The sequence below is a fragment of the Stylophora pistillata genome, chromosome 9, assembly GCF_964205215.1.
Source record: "Stylophora pistillata chromosome 9, jaStyPist1.2, whole genome shotgun sequence".
NCBI lineage: Eukaryota > Metazoa > Cnidaria > Anthozoa > Scleractinia > Pocilloporidae > Stylophora > Stylophora pistillata.
The window spans coordinates 1,830,201-1,851,111 of NC_142527.1; the positions used below are offsets into that span (position 1 = coordinate 1,830,201).

General features: G+C 40.7%; 2 protein-coding genes and 1 long non-coding RNA gene across 4 annotated transcripts in view; 2 read left to right on the plus strand and 1 right to left on the minus strand.

The window, feature by feature from the left end:
- Positions 1-5,552, plus strand: part of LOC148722770 (uncharacterized) — a 19,761-nt gene extending 14,209 nt beyond the window's left edge. For both annotated transcript variants that reach the window (XR_015992018.1, XR_015992017.1), the window contains one exon: positions 4,080-5,552. This is a non-coding gene — a long non-coding RNA (uncharacterized LOC148722770). The remainder of the gene's footprint in view (positions 1-4,079) is intronic.
- A 2,466-nt stretch (positions 5,553-8,018) lies between these two features.
- On the minus strand, positions 8,019-15,637 carry LOC111327692 (uncharacterized). The gene is made up of 2 exons (XM_022931927.2): positions 9,385-15,637; positions 8,019-8,589 (listed from the first exon to the last, which is right to left on the minus strand). Exon 1 carries the CDS (start codon positions 13,614-13,616, stop codon positions 9,405-9,407), a length of 4,212 nt encoding a protein of 1,403 aa, XP_022787662.1. The 5' UTR covers positions 13,617-15,637; the 3' UTR covers positions 8,019-8,589; positions 9,385-9,404.
- Positions 15,633-20,629, plus strand: LOC111328224 (uncharacterized). The gene has a single exon (XM_022932618.2). The coding sequence runs from the start codon at positions 15,674-15,676 to the stop codon at positions 19,367-19,369; it is 3,696 nt and encodes a 1,231-aa protein (XP_022788353.2). The 5' UTR covers positions 15,633-15,673; the 3' UTR covers positions 19,370-20,629.
- Positions 20,630-20,911: the final 282 nt, after the last annotated feature.

Consider the following 20,911-nt stretch of genomic DNA (forward strand, 5'->3'; position numbering starts at 1 on the left):
TTTCTCTCTTTCCATTTCGTTGAAAAGGAGGCTGTAATTACTTCACGTAAGAGATCTTTGTTTAAATATGTCTTTAACTAAACCGCGAACCAAATGTTGGCGAAATGTTGCTAGTTCAGAAACGTGTTTCTCGTGTGCGGAAAAACGCTAATTAATTCAAAATTAGGGTCCACAGAAATCGAGAACTCCGCAAAAATACAACTTTGGACTGTGAAGCACGTGGCCACAGGAACTAAGGTCGAGTGTTATATAAAGGAAACAGGAGCAAACAATTATTTAACCCCGATCCTTATTGAGTTCATATTTTTATTTTGTAAATTATTGTTTAGCTTGATAAAGCTCATTTTAGGACAAAAAGAACGAAAGATAAACCTGGTTCGGTGATTAAAACCTCTGCTTGCTACAATACTACTATATTTTACTGTTGATAAGTTTTCAACTTCCCTGCACTTTTACTAAATTTTCTTCTGTTGACGGTATGTAATATTCAAAATGAGTTACAGTCAAACCTACCAAATGAAATTCAGAGGAGTATCTATAGAAACACTTGGTGCTTACTTTGTGTAAGAGGGAACCGGTCGAGATGACAATTGCCTCGAGTAGAGGTAAGTATTTTAAATAATTTACAAGTATTTTTTAAGACGCTGAAAAAATGAATCGTAATTGTTTCCTCTTCCTTACTATTTTAATTTCTATTGATTGTTTGATTAATTACAGAAATTACCTTGAAACTGGCATTTTCGTTCACTAATAAAATGAATTGCAGAGAAAAGATGTGAACTCTGCAACAGCATTGCGTGTCGTTCTCGTCATAGGGATATCTACTGCTCGTTCATAGCTATAGTAAGAGTACACTGTGACTTCAACAGACGATCCAGAAAACGGGAAGCAGTAATTATACCTCTTCTTGCCTGTTCAAGGCGGATTAAGAGCAATTCCGCTAGCCTCAGCTTTCCGGGCCAAAAAAAAAAAGACGAATTTGACCTAGTTCTTAGCCGAGCAGCCGTGTTCTCTCCTCCCGCTGACATACAATCCATGACAATTTGTCCCTCGCTTAGTGCAAAGCTTGGTTTGGGGTGAACGAGAGGCTCTAGCGAGGCGAAGAGTTCCTTCTGATATATCAAACCATGCTCAATAATATATTGCCATAGGATGCATTGATTGGCTTTGGACTTCTATAAGAAGTAGTCATTCACTTCTTAAATTTATTATCTTGGAAGGAAGGATTTAAGGAGATAGGCACAACATGGGTTTGTTTACTTTCTTTTTTCTGGTTAAATCTTAATGTCAATCTTTTCCCGATGGGCGTGAACATTCTGGTCTGACCAGACAACATGCAGGCTTATCAGATACGATGAATATATGAGGTTCATATATTTTGAACTGCGGTTATAGATACGTATGATGCACGATCCTCGCAGTAGAGATCGCTATTTATGCAATAACGAAAATCAGACCTGAAAAATATCAGGCCTGTACGGGATTCGAACCACTGACCTCTGCGATACTAGTGCATCATGCGGTGGATCGTGCATCATACGTATCTATAACCGCAGTTCAAAATATATGAACCTCATATATTCATCGTATCTGATTTATCATCACGGGTTTATTACGAGTCAACTTAACGGCCTGCTCCCAGTTGGCTTGTTAGCTCAATTGGTAGAGCGCTGCACTAGTATCGCAGAGGTCAGTGGTTCGAATCCCGTACAGGCCTGATTTTTTTCAGGTCTGATTTTCGCTATTGCATAAATAGCGCTCTCTACTGCGAGGATCGTGCAGCATACGTATCTAATACCGCAGTTCAAAATATATGAACTTCATATATTTCATTGTATCTGATTTATCACTTTCACGGGTTTATTACGAATCAACTTAACGTCCTGCTCCCAGTTGGCTTGTTAGCTCAATTGGTAGAGCGCTGCACTAGTATCGCAGAGGTCAGTGGTTCGAATCCCGTACAGGCCTGATTTTTTTCAGGTCTGATTTTCGCTATTGCATAAATAGCGCTCTCTACTGCGAGGATCGTGCATCATACGTATGCAGGCTTATGTTAAATTTTTCATTACGCAACAGCCACGCTCTACAATATTTCGCTATATAATGCATTGATGGCTTTGGACCTGAACATATTTGAGGGGGATAGATCACTACTTAGCTACCTTCTTGGGCAAGAATACTAAATAACTAACTAGTTGAGTTGATTTTTCAAAGTCACTGGTTCCAAAATGCAAGTATTTGATGTAGGTATACCGACTCGCACTCGAGTCTGCTATGTCAGCTGGTGCAATGATTACTCGAAGCGTTTCTTGAGTTCCGAGATACGCAGAAATGGTTTTATTTCCAGATGTGAGCTTTTTTCGGACCGCTGTCGGGAAAAGGTGGGTGTGAAAAATGTGAACGTGCTACCCGGGTCGTAGTCTTACTACCGGCACGAATAACTTAAGAAGGCACAGTAGCCTCTGGAGAAGAAGTAGTATAAATATAAAGCTGTTGAACGTTGGCTTTTACAAACATTTCAGCGAAAGTTGTGGTTTTCCAGGTTTGACCCTTATAAAACTCTCATTAAATAAACAAATATTCAAACACTACACTTTTCTTCGTCGCACATCTGCAGTGATGTATGATGGACTATGCCCTTTGCAGACCTTTCGCTCTTTTTTTGTCCTAAAATGAGCTTTATCCCCCGAAGTACCATGAAACATTCAATTATGATATATTAAATTATGATCGGAGTTAGATAATTGTTTGTTCCTGTTTCGTATATGTAACACACGACCTTAGTTCCTGTAGCCACGTGCTTCATAGTCCAATGTTTTATTTTTGCGTTTTATCTCAATAGACCGGCCTCATTTTGAAATAATTAGTGTCATTCTGCACGCGAGAAACATGTTTCTGAACTAGCAAAATTCCGCTTACATTTAGTTCACGGTTCGGTTGTAGACTTATAATTAAACAAAGATCTCTTACGCAAAGTATTTCAACGAAGTGGGAATAGAGAAACCACGAGATACGCTTTGTAAACAATCATTATCAGGGGGTGTTGACTATCCTGCCAAGTTCTATTGCTATTGAGGAAGCAATGCAACAATTTTAGGACTGCAATACCCTTTTGTGATACAGCAATATGGACGGTAAGTATGGCGCGTTTATACTGTCAAAATTCAACATGTCAAATCGAAAATCAACAATATAAAATGAGCTCCATAGCGCCAATTCAATCAACAAACCTTTTTTAAATCGAGTGCCATCTTCTCGTAGCGGACAGGTTAATTTGATCAGATACTTTTTAAATTGATTAGGTACCTTTCAAATCGATCAGTTTCCTTCTACATCGAACAAATTAAATCGTTTACATTAAATCAAATCGATCAGTTCCCTTCTAAATCGTTCACATTAAATCAAATCGAACATTATACCCAAGATGCTTTGCTGGTATACTATATCCGCTGACAAAACACAACCGCGGGCGCTTCTGTTTCCTCGTGGAGTCCGTCGAAGGACGACAGAGGTAAGTTTAATTATACTTTAAAATATGTCCCTGGAATATGATTTATTCATGAAAGTAACGCATGGTTCTTTAGACATTGTACTCAGTAATATCTCCAACCCATCGAATGCTCTTGGTGTTAAAATTTGGAACTCAATTCCACCCTCAATAAAAGAACTTTAAAATAGCCGAATTATTATCGGAAAGTGATGAAGTGTTTACAGTACTTGAAGACTTTTTGCAGTCTGAAAGTGACTGTTTTGAAGTCCCCCGCCTTATTGAGCTTTTATAAATACAAATGCCAGGGGTTAGCCTGGGGGGAGGGGGGTTGGGAGGATGGGTACAGGTAGTAAAACTGACTGATGCATAAGGATGCGTACTTATACTTTTGTTTCTTGTTTAAATAAGAGCTACACCAGCTAATAATGTTAAATTTGGGAACTGTTTACCACCTCCATCACTAATGAGACTACTGTTTTCAGTTGGACAAATCCCTCCCATACGGTAGGTATTTTCCTCCTCTACTCCAATTGTAAACCATGGACCGTTCCCTTTCCTATCTAAAACTATTTTTTTCTTTTCCCTTTAGAGGCTCGGGTTTGTCAGCCTGATTTAATATAACTGCTAAAGGAGTACGCGAGAAGTTCTTGAGTGATTTGCGAATGTATCTGGTGTCCGTTTTATCTGAGTTGAAGAGCATTCGATGTGTTGTGGTTCAGAGACTCACCAAGCTGCCGACAGTTCCGAAGAGTTGTTGCGTATACCGAGTTTCCTTTCTTTACAGCGACTGCTTCATTCCCTTCAAAAAGTACAGATATTTCCTAGTTTGAAAGTCTCTTTGTTCGTCTTGGTATCCGAAAAAGTAATCATGAATGTCCACACCAGTTGCGTTGAAGTCCACCATTGTAGATCCAGCAGCTTCAATGTACAATGTTCCTCCCTTGTGATCGCACGAACTGTTGTAAAAAGATAAGAAAGAATTCTTTCGAAAAATTATTTTAGAATAGCCGCGCATTGCAATGGCCCCTCCTCTGTAACCCTTATTATAACATAACCAAAGTAAAGCGCGCGCTCTGATTGGTCAGTTTGGCGTCCCCCATTTGCCCATATATGGGTGTACGCTACTGACGTGAGCAAATGCAAAGACTATTTTTCCGCGCGCGCTTGTTTTTTTTGGTCGCGTAAGATTTGTTAAGTAAAAGGGAACTCTTTAGCTACAATGTATCAATGTTATGGTATAAATCAAATGGTAAACACCACAGCGTACACTATTGAGTTATGGATGCACTTGGGAGGTTTGCTGAGCACTCAAGAAGCTAGAGTCGCTCTCGGATATCGCCTCGAGCGACTCTTACGCTTCTTTCGTGCTTAGTAACCTCCCGCGTACATCCATAACTCAATTGTGTACGCTGTGGTGTTCACCATTTGTTAATTATTGAGAAAATCCACATGATCGTTCAATGTTCTTTGCCACTGACCCATCCAAGGACAAAGCCGAGTTCGTATTGTTTATATACAAAGTTTTCCCTTGAAAGTTAAGGGTCACTCCATCGCTGTACAACGCACGCACCTTCGCCTATCGATCGTAACACCTTCATCTAAAATGACAACTTGGTTCCCTGTAAACGTGCAGTCTTTGAAGTTGATGGAAAATGGAATTTCAGGTTCCATCTGGACTTCCTGTTTTCTGTCAAGCATAACCGCCATTGCGGATCCTACTGTTGCTAGGTTGTCACGCCAGGTACATAGGGTTGAACTTCACCATGAATGTAGTCTTCGCATTAACAGAGCCCCATATAGATCTTTCATTTAACAATTATTCCACGAGTGCGCGTTGGATATGAGATGATAGATAGCCAACGAGGCGCTACGCGCTTCGTTGGCTATAATCATCTCATATCCAACAAGCGCGAGTGGAATAATTGTTTTATTGAAAACGTCAAATTAAATTATTAAATTTTATTAAATTTCAAGCTGACACGTACGCTTGCGATATTTGTAGATTATGGTATATTGGCTGATATACCTTAATGGCTAAGCCAATAAAAAGTCTTGAATTGCATTATCCAATGGTCTAGTTAAGTTTTAGTAAATAGTGATATACCACTGCCCCAAAGGGCTCTGTTGTTTGTGAACGTACAGTTTTAGTCAAAGATAAATGTATTCATAGTTCAACTGCAGCCCGTGTTTGCAAATTGCCACTTCGAACTCCCTCGCCGGCGAGTTTCCCACAATTTTCCGAAATTAATTGTGCTTTATCATGAAATGGTTCCTTTTCACCTCATCTCTTATATCGATGTTTAGAGCTCCTCCTCATAGAGACTCATTGCTATTAAAAGAGCAAAAGTGAATTCGAATTTGGAAATCGCTGGCAGTGCCCTTAAAATTGATCGCCAAACCTGCACCTAAGCTAAATTCTGATAGATCGGGATCCTTCTTTTGATCGTATATCTTACTCATATCCCATCCAAACCCTTTATTTCCGAGTAAAGTGCAATGCGAGAAGATCTTGCTGTTGTTGTGTTGGAACGAGTCGTGTAAGCTTGGTGTGACATTATAACCATAGTCTCCGTGCTTGCTGAGAGTTAAAATAACCCCACCTCCCGAAAGCACATATCCATCCTCAATGAATCGTCGTGGCGGCCCGTTTGAGTTGTTAGAGTTTGCCCCTTTATTGTCGGCTAATATGCAGTTCGTTAAGTTCAAAACGCCTCCAACATTAAAGAAGTTTATTCCAACCCCTGGCGAGTTTGACATCTCAACATTGGTGAATCGCGCGTTTCTACAATATCGAAAGTCCAATGCGGTCCTGAAAAGAACACCACTGTTACCGCGTCCTACAGGTTCCGACTTGTTTGTGTCCACGGGACTTTCTCGCCATCCGCCACATCTTTGTAGCCATATAGTTGAAAAGTAATATTTTCTCCGAGAACGAACGAAATGCTTACGTTAGGCTCGCAAGTAATTCTTACCTTGCCGTTTCCATGGCCAAAAAGAGCGAAGGTATTCACCCCTGTGAAGTTAAAGCGCTTTTCCATCGTGTAATTTCCACTTTGTACTTTCATTAATGTTGAATTAGCGCCGCCTCCATTCAAAGCTACATCAAAAGCTTGGTCGATGGACTTGCAAGGCTGACCTTGTGTACAGTTCGACGAGTCGTTACCGTACGGTGCGACGAAAATTTTTTCACTCCACGCTGCCACAGAAGGCAAAAAAATTGCCCCTGATGAGTGGGCAACCACGAAACAGGCTTGTCGGGATGAAAGCGGGTAGTTTATTTGTTTCTTTCCTCCACAAACATATACTTCGCTCTACATTAATGTATTAAGCACTGTTTTACGAATATCTACGTTCTACACTTTATTTACTTTCATATATAGTTTTATTACAATTTAGTTATCATATTTTAGTTCAATATTAAATATTAGTATCGTAGGCCTTCACAGATGAAGAGCCACACCTTTTATGTGGATATACTGTGAATAAACCGTTATTATCATTATTACTATTATTATTATTATTATTATTATAAATTCATTGATACTCTGCCTTGGGTAAACAGAACAGTTAGTAGCGGCCTTGAACATAATTGTCGATTTACCTGACTTAACACGCTGATACGAAACTTTCATTTAATAATATTAACAAAACTAATTTAAGAGGCTCTCATTCATTAGGAACAGTAGAAAATAAAACTTACATCACAGGCAATCAATTACAAAATGGGGACTTTAAAATCATAACAGGATGAAGTGTGAAAAATTAAATGTAGAATTTTTTTCATTTCAGTCTCTACTGACTCAGAATAGAAAATCAAATATTTTTTATCTGGTTATTGCGGTAAGTTAATTAAGAAAGCATCTTTAATTATAGAGGTACATTTCGTTTTCGAAGCTTTCCACGAAAGAAGATATGGATCACGGTTTTAATTCATAAATACTAGCTATTTATGTTATCATAACTGCTGTGTTATCATTACAGTTATTCTATTTGTGCCATGTAATTGCTGCGTACGTGGTGAAAATATATTTTTACTGTCGTTAAGAAGCCAAAGATATGAGCTTGTCAAGCCAGGATTTCGTGACTGAAATTTGCGTGACGGAGCCACCCATTGAATGTGCGTCGTGTGTCTAAGATATTTCTCGGAAATCTGTCTCATTTTCTTAATGCCCTTTGGATCAGTCATGTTAGGTTTGTTTTGAGTGCGTCCAAACAATGGAAATGCGTAGTTCTATAGCTTGCATTTCTTGATCTTCAGTCCTAAATTGGTCAAATGTTCGTTAGCATCGGGCAGGATTTGGAATATCTTTGCTTTACCAGGTGGACGCTAAGACTTGTGGAAATGCAAGTCAAATGTGTCTCTCGCTGGATTTCGCCATTGAGTAAACAAACCAAACGTAGGAAAAGTTGTTTATATTAACATGTAGAGAGTAACAAAAAAATACAGTGTTAGTTTACCGAAAGAGTTGTATAACGCAGACGGGAAAGCCAAAAAGCGGCCCCTTGATCATAAAATATAACGAGCACAAAAGGGAAAATATTTGTTTTAATAAAGTAGAAATTTGGTAATCGACAAAGTCACAGATCCCACATAAGGAAAAACTACCTTCAGCTGTAGAAAAAATCCTTGCTTAATCATAACCTAACCTGTTAAATGCTGGTTGAACTACTGATATGTTCCGCTAATTACAGATACAAATCAATCATCGTAATTTTTGATCGACTACACTAGAGCTTATTATGCATGTTCTGGAGAGTCTCGTCAACATATAAACAATTAATACTTAACCTCAATATAAAAGTTTATCTCTAACTGTGCCACGCATGCTTTAATAGATCGCTGATTGCAAATGAAATAATACTGATCAAGTATCAGTTTTTTTAACGTGAAATCACTATTTTAAAGAAAAACGGACTGTAAGGTTCCTAAAATAACAAAAGCATTAGTACAAAATTAAAGAGTCAAAGGTCAAACTGTTTTTGGTCCGTGATGATTGTTTTTGAACTACGTTAGAAGCTATTCAGTCCTTCTTTATTTCAAATCACTGAGACGTCAGCTTCTTCATGATTCGTAGCTAAGTACAATTCATCTCTGGCAACTAAAGGGAAACAAAAGAGGACATCAAAATTATTATCGATGGCTCAGGATGTCTTTATTATCTGTATGGAAAAAGGTTTCAGGCCTCGAAAAAACAAACCAAAATACAGCAACTACGCAAGAGTCCTACTGCGACAGCTTCCGCAGAAAGAAATCAAACAGCAAATTTCAAGCTCGATCGTCACAAAATCGAACGAAGATTCGTGCCTAGCTCAGACTTTCCGTTTGATAGGGCGATACACTGAGCCACACGGAGCTCGCCAGTGAGGTACGAGATAGCTATACTGAAGGATGGCAAAAGTACGTGTCACTTGAAGCAAAATAATGATCTTGACAATGATGTGAGAAGTCCCAATTTAATTTATGAACAATTCTTCCACCACCCTCCCAAGTAAGGTTGCACCTTAGCTGCGTAAATAAATTTATTTTCCTATGGGCTGGGAAAAGGGGCAGCGGCCGGGGGAGGGGGGCGAGTCCAATGTAAGCGAGTGAGAAAACTTTAAAGCTAAGTACGACTTGAAGTGCTCATTTTAGAATCCTATGGGACTAGTATCCTATATGTTAAGTAACGCGAGGATCACAAGCAGTAATGCCGAAAGCGCAGCGTGCAGTAACTACTGGCGAATTCTCTCTCAATCTACCTGAATCGTGCAAGTTTTCTCTTCGCCCTCATGAAAGGTGCTTTACAGCTTTCCCTTCGTCTTATATGCACTGGCGTCTAAACGTTTATTTAGTAAGATTAAGGGGCAGTAAGTAAAGCATGCGGTGTTTAAGTATCTTAGAACTTGTGACGCACCTCTGACGTACTGGAAGGCTCTAGGGCGTTGTATAAAATCTGCTACTTTGGTGAGAATCTGCATCTTCTCTGTTTCCTATAAGTGGCGTTCGCTCACTTGAAAGATCATCTCTTTCTTCGGGGCGGCGCTCAGTTAAACGGGAAGGTGGCAGAGATGATACAACCTGTACGTGTGGCTCAGGGATATGATGCGGCTTTTTCTCGCGGCTATACCGCTGTAGTAGGCGTCGTAAATAAAAGATGTATGGAAGCAAAGCCATTACCAGAGGGACGTATGCCAAAATGCTAACACACCATTGGAAACCCCTGACAGTAGTTTTGGAGACTTCTGTTCTAGTTTTAGAGACTTCTGTTTGGGGTCCTGTGTCGATGCAGAGAATACTTAAAACTGCAATGGCACTCAGCGTCATTAAGATCACAAGGTCAGACTCATTGATGTACAGGTTTTCCATTTTCTCCTCACCAGTATTTCTATGATCCCCTTCCTCTTCTTGGTGACTAGGTCTCTCTGCCTCTTCTCCTTCATTCTTAGGCGCAGTGTGATGATTTGCTACTTGTTGGGAACCTCCTGTCGAGCCTCTTCTTGAATTCTGCTCTCCTCCGGAGTTACCCTGAGTTGCCATTGTTTGTGCTTCTACCACTTCGTCGCCACCCGCACCTACACGGATTAGTTCTTGGTCAAAGGCTGGTGTTTCACTGACGCCTTCTCTTCCTTCCGTAAATTTACTTCCCCGTGGAGCCTCTTCTCCATTTCCACCACGGTGCCTCTCTGTGTAAGGCCTCATAGTTGCGACGGCAAACATAAAGAGCATGCAAAACAACTGCAACAACGAGGTTTTCAAAGTACCAGTAGGCATAAAAGTGCTTATTACCAACAGCACCAGTCGACAAACAAGGTAATAAGCCACAAAAGAGCGATATCCAGGCTTAAAACAAACATGCAAGGTTTCTAGTCGTAAGTTTGACTTATCTGGGTAGATGACAAGTCTCAACGTGAAACAAATGACGAACAGCAAAATGAAAATAGCGCCAGTTACGAACATACCGTGCCAAACGCTGTCAATGAATTCAACATTGCCATCATCAAACAACACCCACCGCTTACCAACTTGGACGAAATGCAAGAGACGCAGTGCAATGTTGGTTATGTCGACATAGCACAATACTACTATGGTGCAGTAGGCGTGGTCAAACCCATTCTCTATGCGTCTTCTGAATGAAGCAGAAAAGAACTCTAGCCAGCTCACAAGTGCGTTTCTGCAGAAACAACCATAACGACAACGCTCTCTGTCACTCATTCTATCGACTAGCCAGTCCAAGCCTCTGCTCCAAGTTTTAATCAAAACCCAGTTTAACAAAGGCAATATAAGAATTATTTCAGCGATTGGAAAGAGAGCCGATATGGCTAACTTGTCAACATTGCTCAAACCAGCAGCGAAACAAACGCCATGTCCAACATTAACTTGAATGTTAGTCAGTGCAATAAGAAATTCAATGAAAGGATCGAAAGTAAACCCTTCTGGGGTGAGTGTTTTCATAATTTGGTATGAGTACAAACAAGCATTTAGGTGTCCCCCTGACAGATTCGGATTAACCAACAACACAAAGCAAGTAACTGCAATAAGGGCCATTACATAGACAATAATCATCCATAGCCATCGATTGGTGCAACCGGGTAAACACCGTTCGCTTCCAAACATGACACTGTAATCAGTCTTGCATTTGCCACAAAGTACGCTCGTCTGATTTCTGCCTTTTTTGCACACTGTCCCGTTATATATATAGTCAGCTGGAGAAATGGACTTCAGAGTGGTACAGTATCCATCTGGGCAGAGATGTGTTGTGAATTCACCATGTACTTTCCCTGCCCAATAGCCATATTTCAAGTAAAAAGTCTTTTTATGTAAGTCACAGCCCGCTATTCCAGAGGAGTTCGTCATACAAACACAACTCCATAGGGTTTTCTCATAATAAAAGCCAGGGTAGCAGTCCCGCAAAAACACGTTTGCTATTTTATGCTGTAATAGTTCTCTTCCCATGTACCGCAGAACAACCGTGAACACACTCCCGCTCTTTCCAGCCAGACTTAGAGAAGATATATTTCCGTCAGCCAGGAAGACCGTAGAGGTTGTGCCAAGTTTAACTGGTGTTGCATTTGGAGGAATTTCGATATCAATGTCCACAATTCCAACGACGGTGTTGTTTATTTCGTCCACTAACTCAACCGTTGCGTTGAACACTTCTCCTGGAGCAACTTCCCAATCTGCTCGATTGAAATGAATATTAACAGCATCAGTTGCAACTTCTTTCTTTCTCGAGGAATTCGTACCATTTAAAGTTTTGAAATGGATGAATTTCCATTTCAGCACTGTGTTGTTGTTCCGAGACTCACCAGGCTGTCGACAGTTCCGAAGAGTTGTTGCATATACTGAGTTTCCTTTTTTATCATCAACTGCTTCATTTCCTTTAAAAAGTACATTTGTTTCCCAGTTTTGAAAGTCGTCTTTGCCTTCATATCCGAAAAAGCAATTATGAAAGTTCACACCAGTTGCGTTAAAGGCCACCATTGGAGATCCAGGAGTTTCAATGTACAATGCTCCTCCCTTGTGTTCGCAGGAATTATTGTAAAAAGATAAGTTTGAATTCTTCCGGAAAATTATTTTAGAATAGCCGCGCATTGCTATGGCCCCTCCTCTGTAACCTTTATTATTTACAAAATCCACATGATCGTTTATCTTTATCCTCGAACCATCCAAGGACAATGCCGTGTTTGTGTTGTTTTTGAACGAGGTTTTTCCTGTAAAGTTAAGGGTTACTCCATCGCTGTACAACGCACCTTCTCCTATCATAACACCTTCATCTAGAATGACAACTTGGTTTCCAGTAAACGTGCAGTCTTTGAAGCTGATCGAAAATGGAGTTCCCGATTCAGTCTGGTCTTCTTGATCAAACATGACCGCTAATGCGGATCCTACTGTTCCTCGGTTGTCACGCCAGATACTAAGGTTGAACTTCGCCATGACTTGAGTCTTGGCAGAACTCGAAATAGGACTTCCATACAATGACATACCACCACCCCAAATGGCTCTGTTGTTTGTGAATGTACAGTTATCAAAGATAAACGTATTAATCCATACAGCCCGTGTTTGTAAATTGCCAATCCGAACTCCTCCGCCTTCTAGTGTACCAGAATTGTTACGAAATAAAGTGCTGTTTATCATGAAATGGTTCCTTTCCACCTCATCTCTGATTTCGATGTTTAGAGCTCCTCCCCATATAGCCTTATTCCCAATAAATGAGCAAAACTGTATTTGAATTTGGCAGTCGCTGGCATTGCCTTTAAAATTGATCGCCAAACCTGCACCTAAGCTAAATTCTGATCGACCGGGATCCTTCTTTTGATCGTATTTCTCACTTACATCCCATCCAAATGCTTCATTTCCGAGAAAAGTGCAGTTCGAGAAGATGTAGCTGTTGTTGTGTTGGAACGAGTCGTGTTTGCTTTGACTGACATTATAACCATATTCTCCGTACTTGCTGAGAGTTAAGATAACTCCACCTCCTGAAAGCACATATCCATCTTTGATGACATCAGAGTTATTAGAGGGTAATCCTTGCAGCGACCCGTTTGATTTGTTAGAGTTTGCCCCTTTATTGTCGACTAATATGCAGTTCGTTAAGTTCAAAACGCCTCCAACATTAAAGAAGTTTATTCCAACCCCTGGCGAGTTTGATACATTAACATTGGTGAATCGCAAGTTTCTACAATATCGAAAGTCCAATACGGTCCTGAAGAGAACACCTCGGTTACCCTTGGGTCCTAGAGGAGCCGAATTGTTTGCTCCCACGGGACTTTCTCGCCATCCGCCACATCTTTGTAGCTGTATTCTTTCGAAAGTAATATTTTCACAAAGAACGAACGAAATGCCTACATTTGGCTCGCAAGTAATTCTTACCTTGCCGTCCCCAGGGCCAACAAGAGCGAAGGTATCCACGTTTGTGAAGTGGGAGCTGTTTTCCAAGGTGTAATTGCCGCTTTCTACTTTGATTAATGTTGAATTGGCACCGCTTCCTTTAAAAGCTACGTCGAAAGCGCGGTCAATTGACTTGCAAGGCTGATCTTGTTTACAGTTCGACGAGTCGTTACCATTCGGTGCGACGAAAATTGTCTTACTCCACAACGCTGCCACAGAAGGCAAGAGAATAAAGAAACAGAGAAACAGAGAACTCATTATGCTTAAGGAACCCCTGATTTCCCTCTCTTTCTCAGCAGCTGAATGCAAATGAAGATATAAATGCTACACGAACTTTGCACCATCAGTTCTAGGAAAGATGTCTAGACAGCCGGGAGGTGGGGCGTAAAAGGGTCAAGTCACTGTTTCGCCAAAACGTTTCACATCCGGCAGTTTTGTAACCCGTTCTAATTTTTCCAGCGTTGTTCCCTATTCTAATATTTCTGCTTCCTTGGTGTTCAAATGCCCCCATGATCCAAGATTTAATAAAGGTTCCTCTGTTATAACTGAACAACTTTCTAGCATACAACTACGTAGCTCAAGTATTGTGAAAATCGATCTCTTTTCCATCATGATGTTAGGGCTGTCATAGTAGGGCCGGAAGTCGCAATGCTCTTTAGGGACCTTAAGCAAACCACGACGGCGACGGCAACGGAAACGCGAAAAAACAAAAGATCTAATTGGAAGAACAATAGCCCAGCACGTGCGTTTTAAAACTTTGTTCATTTTTTAGCCACCCTTTGCAAAACAACAACGTGAAGTCACCGAAATTTGCGTCGTCTGCGAACCGAAACCGCGACGGCAAACTATTTTAATTTCCATTTGGAACTCAACGCTACTTTTATACGTTATGTTGAGGTTGAAGTCTGGCGCCCCATGAGACGGTAAACACATGCAGTCATTTTCGAAATTCTAGCTAAAAGTAAAAATTCATTTTTTAATCGACGTCTTCCGTGACGTTGCCGTCCTGACTGCTTAAGGTCCTTATTACCCAGAAAGAAACGCGGGATTTGCAGGGGCAAGTGAAAGTAGAAATGACAGGTTGAAATCCTGCGTCATTTACTGTCATATAAATTTTCCTTGTTACTTAATTTTCTTATCGTATGCATTTAATGGGGTTTTTAAGATCCCATTAAAAAATCTGTCAAGTAGAATGTTTGGTTGGCTGCGACATCTTTGCGGTGACAAGCCCTCATTTCTCGGTAATGCATGTTGTTCACAACGCTTGATCTTTGTATGTGGTCCAAAGTGACATAGATTTTTCGTTAGATAGTGATGTGCTACGTTTAATTGATTTTGTTGAGAAATTTATTGTCACTGTATTAGTGGGTTAATCTTTTAAAACCTCCATGATATGAACAGCTTCCGGTCCCCCCAGCTCATTCTAAGTAACTAACTTAGCTCTTGTGTATCTCCGATCTTGACTGACATGACGAAGGTCGATAAATTATGTAAAACACTCAAAAGCCTATCGCGTTACTTTTCCCCAGAGTCGTGGTTAATCTGTAGAGGGCAATAAACTTCAAATGATTTGAAAAAAATGAAAAATTGGAATAAGGAAAATACTTCTTCTCATGAATTCTGCTTGAAACAAACCACTCAAACAAATCCATACATACTCTGAGTTGGGTACATAGGACAGTTAATGATGGCTTTGAACATAATTGTAAATTTAACTTACATGCTAATATGAAACCTATATGTAATTCTCTTGACAAGACTTATTAAAGAGGCGCTTAGCAGTTAAAGATAAAACTTACATCAGAGGAGAACAGTTGTAAACCCTGACTTCAAAATCAAAACTGGATTAAATCGATTAATTGTGAAACGAAAATTCATTATGGAATGCATTCATTTCTCTAATGACTCAGAAAACGAAATCAACTTTTTCATTTTGTAAACGAAATATATCAATTTAGAAAGTTTCTTCAAATAGAGAGGTACTTTGGTTTCCAAGCTTTCCGTGAAAGACAACAAGAGTCACGATTTAAATTCATTAATACTAGCTATTTATATTCTCATATCTTCTATATTATCGATCCAGTTATTCTATTTGTGCCATGCAATTGCTATCATTTATGGTGCAAATAATTTTTTATCGCTGTTAAAACGATGTTAATCGACCATAAAGGAGAGCTTGTCGGACCAGGATCTTTTAGCCTAAGTTTGCGTGACGGGGCTACCCCGTGTCATTCAATATTTCTCAGAAATCTGTCTAATTTACTTGATGCCCTTTGAATTAATTAGGCTAGTTGTGTTGTGGGTGCGTCCAAACAATGGAAACGCTAAGTTCTTGCTTGCATTTCTTGATCTTGAGTCTTATAACGGTTCAATGTTCGATGGCATCGAACAGGATTAGAAATATCTTTGTTTCACCCAGAGGCCACAACGCTAAATCTTGTGGGAATGCAAGTGAACCTTGTCTCTCGCTGGATTTCGCCATCTCTATCGCACGTGAAAGCGGAGAAAACTCAACACAGATAACAGCGGCAGAAGGGAACTACACGCTGAATGAAAGCTACACATTTACAAATGTGGAGAACTTCGGTCTGGTAGGGCAAGGTTCGACTCCAAAGGATGTAAAAATCATTTGCAAATCGAATGTGAGCCTATCTTTTGTTCTGAGCGAAAGTATATTTTTCGAGGGATTCATCTTACAGAATTGTGGCGGATGGAAAAAGAGCTCGGTTTATGCCAAGAAGCCCTATCGCAGACTCAATGGAGCTAATTTTAAAACAGCCCTTGATTTTAGATATTGCAAGAACATACGCTTCTACGGCGTCGAAATTTCGTCTTCATCGGGCCTCGCTGTCAACTGTTTTGACTGTGGAGGCGCAGTAAACTTCACAAATAGCGTGTTCGCGGAAAATGCTGCGCGCTCTGGTGTCGAAGACAAATTCATTGGAAATCAAAATGAATATTACGTGCTCTCAGGAGGAGGTGTTTATTTAGGGTTAGATCCGTACGGTAGCAATACTGTCAATGTCACGCCAGGTGAACATGATTCATTTCAACACAACAATACCTACATTTTTCGAAATTGCCGCTTTGTCGAAAACGAAGCCGTGTGGCTTAACAAAAGTAAACAAAGTGACTTTTTTAACTCATCTGAGCTTCCGTTTAGTCGAGGAGGCGGTTTGGCAATTTTCTTTCGATCGAATGCCAGTGGATGTCTAGTTGACGTAGAATCGTGTGCTTTCATAAGAAATCGTGCTGACTGGGGCGGAGGTCTTATGCTCGAAATGAAAGAAAAAAGCAGAAGGAATGTATTCGTAATGGCACACACCCTGTTCGTCAGCAATAAAGGAAATTTGGCAGGTGGAGGAATTCGAATCGGGAACTTTATCAAAGGAAGCGGACGCGGTCTCAATACCTTTTCTGTCACCAACTGCTCGTTCGAGGGCAACAAGGCTATATGGGGAGGGGGCGCATCGATCTTTGGAACGACCATTCCCGACACAACCAAACATGATTTAACCCAGTTCTACTTCAACAATTGTCACTGGAGTGAGAACAACGGAACAGTTGGGGCTGCCGTGGCTTTTTTCCTCTCCAATCAGAACGAAGACCAAATCGGACCAGAAATTCCTTACCATGTAACCTTGAATTTCTCAACGTTTCAGGGTAATCGAGTGATACCTATGGAACAACTGGTGACTATCGGAGAAGGCACACTTTACAGTGTCCAAGTGCCTCTGATATTCCGAGGAAATGTGACATTCTTTAACAACACCAACTCTGCCATGGCCCTTGATGGCTCTACCATGAAAATATTCGGAAATGTATTCTTTATCAAGAACAAGGGGTTTAGAGGCGGTGCAATTGCTATGTACGGACGTTCGAGAATTGTTTTAAAGAAAAAGTCGTATCTTCTCTTTGACGATAATAAGAGTGACGACAGAGGCGGAGCTTTGTACATCTTTGCCCCTGGACCACCTCTGGTTGGTTTTTATGCAACTGGTATAAATACGCATATCTGTTTCTTCGGATACACGGATCCTGATGCAGATTACGATGACTGGGAAACAAGGGTTATCTTCCTGGGCAACAAAGCAGCGTTTGCAGGACACTCAGTCTTCGCCACAACACTAAGGAACTGTCGACGGCCCGGTGAATCTCTCGTAAACAACTCTGTTTTGCAATGGAAATTCGTGGAATTCAGGAGCGCCGATGGACAGAAAACTTCCCTAACAAAGGAGGTCACTACTGAACCAGTTAAAATAAAGTTTGACAGAGACGACTGGTTGGTGGCTCCCAGTGAGGTTTTTAATGCCTCTTTGTCTTTGCTTGACGAGATTGGTAACTCCGTCGTTGGTAGCGTCAGTGTAAAAGTTATTCCTCTTCAGCATGAGCACCCGGTTTCTCTGAACACCTCTTCGCCCTTATTCATTGCCAATAGAAGTATTTCCTACGTTAAACTCGCAGGGAAAGCTGATACTAATTTTTCAGTGAAACTGTGGTACATGGGGAGAGTGCTATTAACTGAGACGATCTCTAACCTAACACTGAAACCGTGTAATCCAGGATTCAAGGCAAAAGATGATCAATGTGTTTGCATGGATTCCACCGATGTTGGTGTCCACAGGTGTGAGTCGGACGGGAAGACATTTTATCTTACACATGGATACTGGGCAGGACTCGTTAAAAAAAAATTTAAGACTCATTTTTGCCCAACTGGATACTGTAACATAACTGGGCAGTACACCGTTGAACAGAAGTATGATTCCGGGAACCTTTGTAGCAAGAATAGAAATCAGACGAGCGTGCTTTGTGGCGCGTGTAACGCGAGCTATAGCGTGCTCTTTGGAGGGGAAGACTGTTCTAACACATGTACGAACTGGTATTTGTTACTGCTGATTGTGTACGGAGTGATCTTGTTGCTTGTCGTCATGGGTGTCATGTTGATCAACCTGGATTTCTTCACTGGGTATTTGAACGCATGGGTGTATTCCTACCAAGTCATGAAAGTTATCACCCCTGGTGGCTTCCAGTTCGACTGTTTCATAGAGTTTCTTATCGGCCTTGGAAACTTCAAATTCAAAATAGGCGGTGGTATTTGCTTTGCCGCAGGTCTAGACGATGCAGACAAGTTGGCCATAATGTACGTCCTGCCAACGTTCGTCTTGGTGCTGGTCATGCTTTTAGCTAGAGCTGTAGGTAATCATCCTAACTGGTGGTTTAGCAAACGTGTTAGAGCCCCTCCTTTCCGAGCGTTTTGTACCATCTTTGTGCTCTGCTACACTGACATCACCAGAATCTCACTGCGAATCCTTAATTACGCAAAATTTGACTCCACCTTCGTGATGTACGCAAATGGTAACATTGGCTACTTCTCAAAGAAACATATTGCCTACGGCATTTTAGCAATCCTTTATATTTTGATCGTGGTAATTCCATTTCCGATGATCCTCTTGTTTCGCAGCTACCTCACTCGTAAACTGCTCTTTGTGGTGAATCTCAATCGATGGAAGCCGATATTTGATGCTCTCCAGAGCTGCTTTAAAGACCAGTATCGTTGGTGTGCTGCTTTCTACTTTCTTTGCCGTTTCGTGCTACTGGCGATAAGCACTCTAGCGCCACCAGGAGCTGTAAAAAGAGCCATGTTGGAAACTGCCTGTGTCCTTATCCTCCTGATCTTTGCGTTCCTGAGGCCGTACAAGGAAGCTTCGGATGTCAAGGAGGAAGAAGAGAGCTACGAGTGGATAAATAAATCAGACGTGGCCTTACTGACAACTCTGTCGCTGATCGCCATTTTCAGTTCTGCTATCGATAGTAGGATGTCGATCAGGACCAGGAACGGTTTAAGAATATTTGTCAGGGTGTTGGCCTACATTCCTTTGCTGGTCCTTGGGATGGTTACGTACAGGACCGTGAGCAGATGGCGTCAAAAGAAGACCCTGAGAAATGAATTACAAGAACCAGAACTCTCCGTGACGGATGAGACAACTGAAACTGACAACCAACCTGCGTAAATCCCCCCCATGTTGAGTAGCAATGTGCGTGAGATGAACCCTTGAAACAAAAACGACAATTTTAAAACTTTTGACAGTTTGGACATGTGATAATCTTGATGTCGCGTTCCCGATGCCGCAGACACGTGGTGTTGTGCACCGGAGTTCGCCAGTATAACCACAGTGTTGAACTTTAGACAAGTAGCAGCATCAAACTCTTTATTCACTTAAGGTGGCAGTCTTTGTATAGCACAGGCGATAAAAACTATAGAACGGATACATGAAGGTTCGATATAAGGAAAACCGAAAGAGTACGAAACTAGAAATGATAAAAATGAAGACTATTACAAGCGTAACTTACGTCGGATCTTGACTCCGGGGTAGAGAGCTCCTAAACTCCGTTCGGCTCCGAAATGGTTTCGCCACAATGACTCCTCGCAAATGAACTACGTGCTAGTAGAAGGTGAATTTAGTTCTTACACTTTGACGTAGGGGAAATAGAAATGAACGATGCTTTGTGTAGCTAACTTCGAGCGGATATTCGCTAGTCACGGAATAGAAATCAAACAAAGCATGCTAACAAATTTAATAGAAAGTCATTGAAAGTTTCTTAGTGTCTTTGTGCTAAAAACTGAAGAGTTACATATTAAGTAAAAAGGATTAGAGTTCGTATCCGTAAACGTGACACTTGATATCTCTGACTGTTTTTCGCTCTGACGAAGCGCTAACGCTCGAAATGTCAGCTCTTTAACTCTTTACGGTGGCCAATTTACAATTTCAACTTAGTTGATATAACCAAATTATCTTGTTCTGGGCTGTACGACGTAGTATTTTTTTTCGTTGAACGATACCCTGCTGATCTGATAAAAGACCACACTGACTTCAAGTTGTCGAGTTAGGAATCAGTAATTGAGTCACTTAGTGTAAACTTTGGTCTTCCAAAGTTTTTAGATCGTCTCTCTTCGGTAAACGTTTTTCCATTTAGCGAACATTGTGATTTACGAAAAATATACTTTTAACAACGAACTAAATTGAGATTAAGCCGAATGAAATAGTTGTAAGCAATCTTTTTTGATCAAATGAATATCTTGCTACCAGAACTCTTTAATCCATTCTTTTAGATAATTCGATTTATTAAAAACTGGATAAGTGATAATGAAATTCAAGACTTTTTATTGGCTTAGCCATTATGGTATATGAGCCAATATACCATAATCTAATATTTGTACATTGTAACATCCGGTTTCTTCCTATAAAATAAAGCCGAGAAGATTTGTCTGATATCTTAGGGGCGTTTTTTTTTAATAAAACAAAAATTCCACTCGCGCTTGTTAGATATGAGATGATTATAGCCAACTCGGCGCTACGCGCCTCGATGGCTATCTATCATCTCATATCCAACGCGCGCTCGTGGTATAATTGTTAAAGATTCGCCGACTCATGATCGTCACATGTAACCTTTCTGACGTTTACTACGCAGATTTTAACAAAGGGCATCCATAACTCAATAGTGTGCACTGTGGCGTATACTGTTTTAGAACATAACATTGCTACACTGTAGCA

Excerpts from the sequence above, each read along its gene's own strand:
- LOC111327692 (XM_022931927.2), bottom strand. The coding sequence starts at position 13,616 with ATGAGTTCTCTGTTTCTCTGTTTCTTTATTCTCTTGCCTTCTGTGGCA.
- LOC111328224 (XM_022932618.2), top strand. The coding sequence starts at position 15,674 with ATGGAAACGCTAAGTTCTTGCTTGCATTTCTTGATCTTGAGTCTTATA.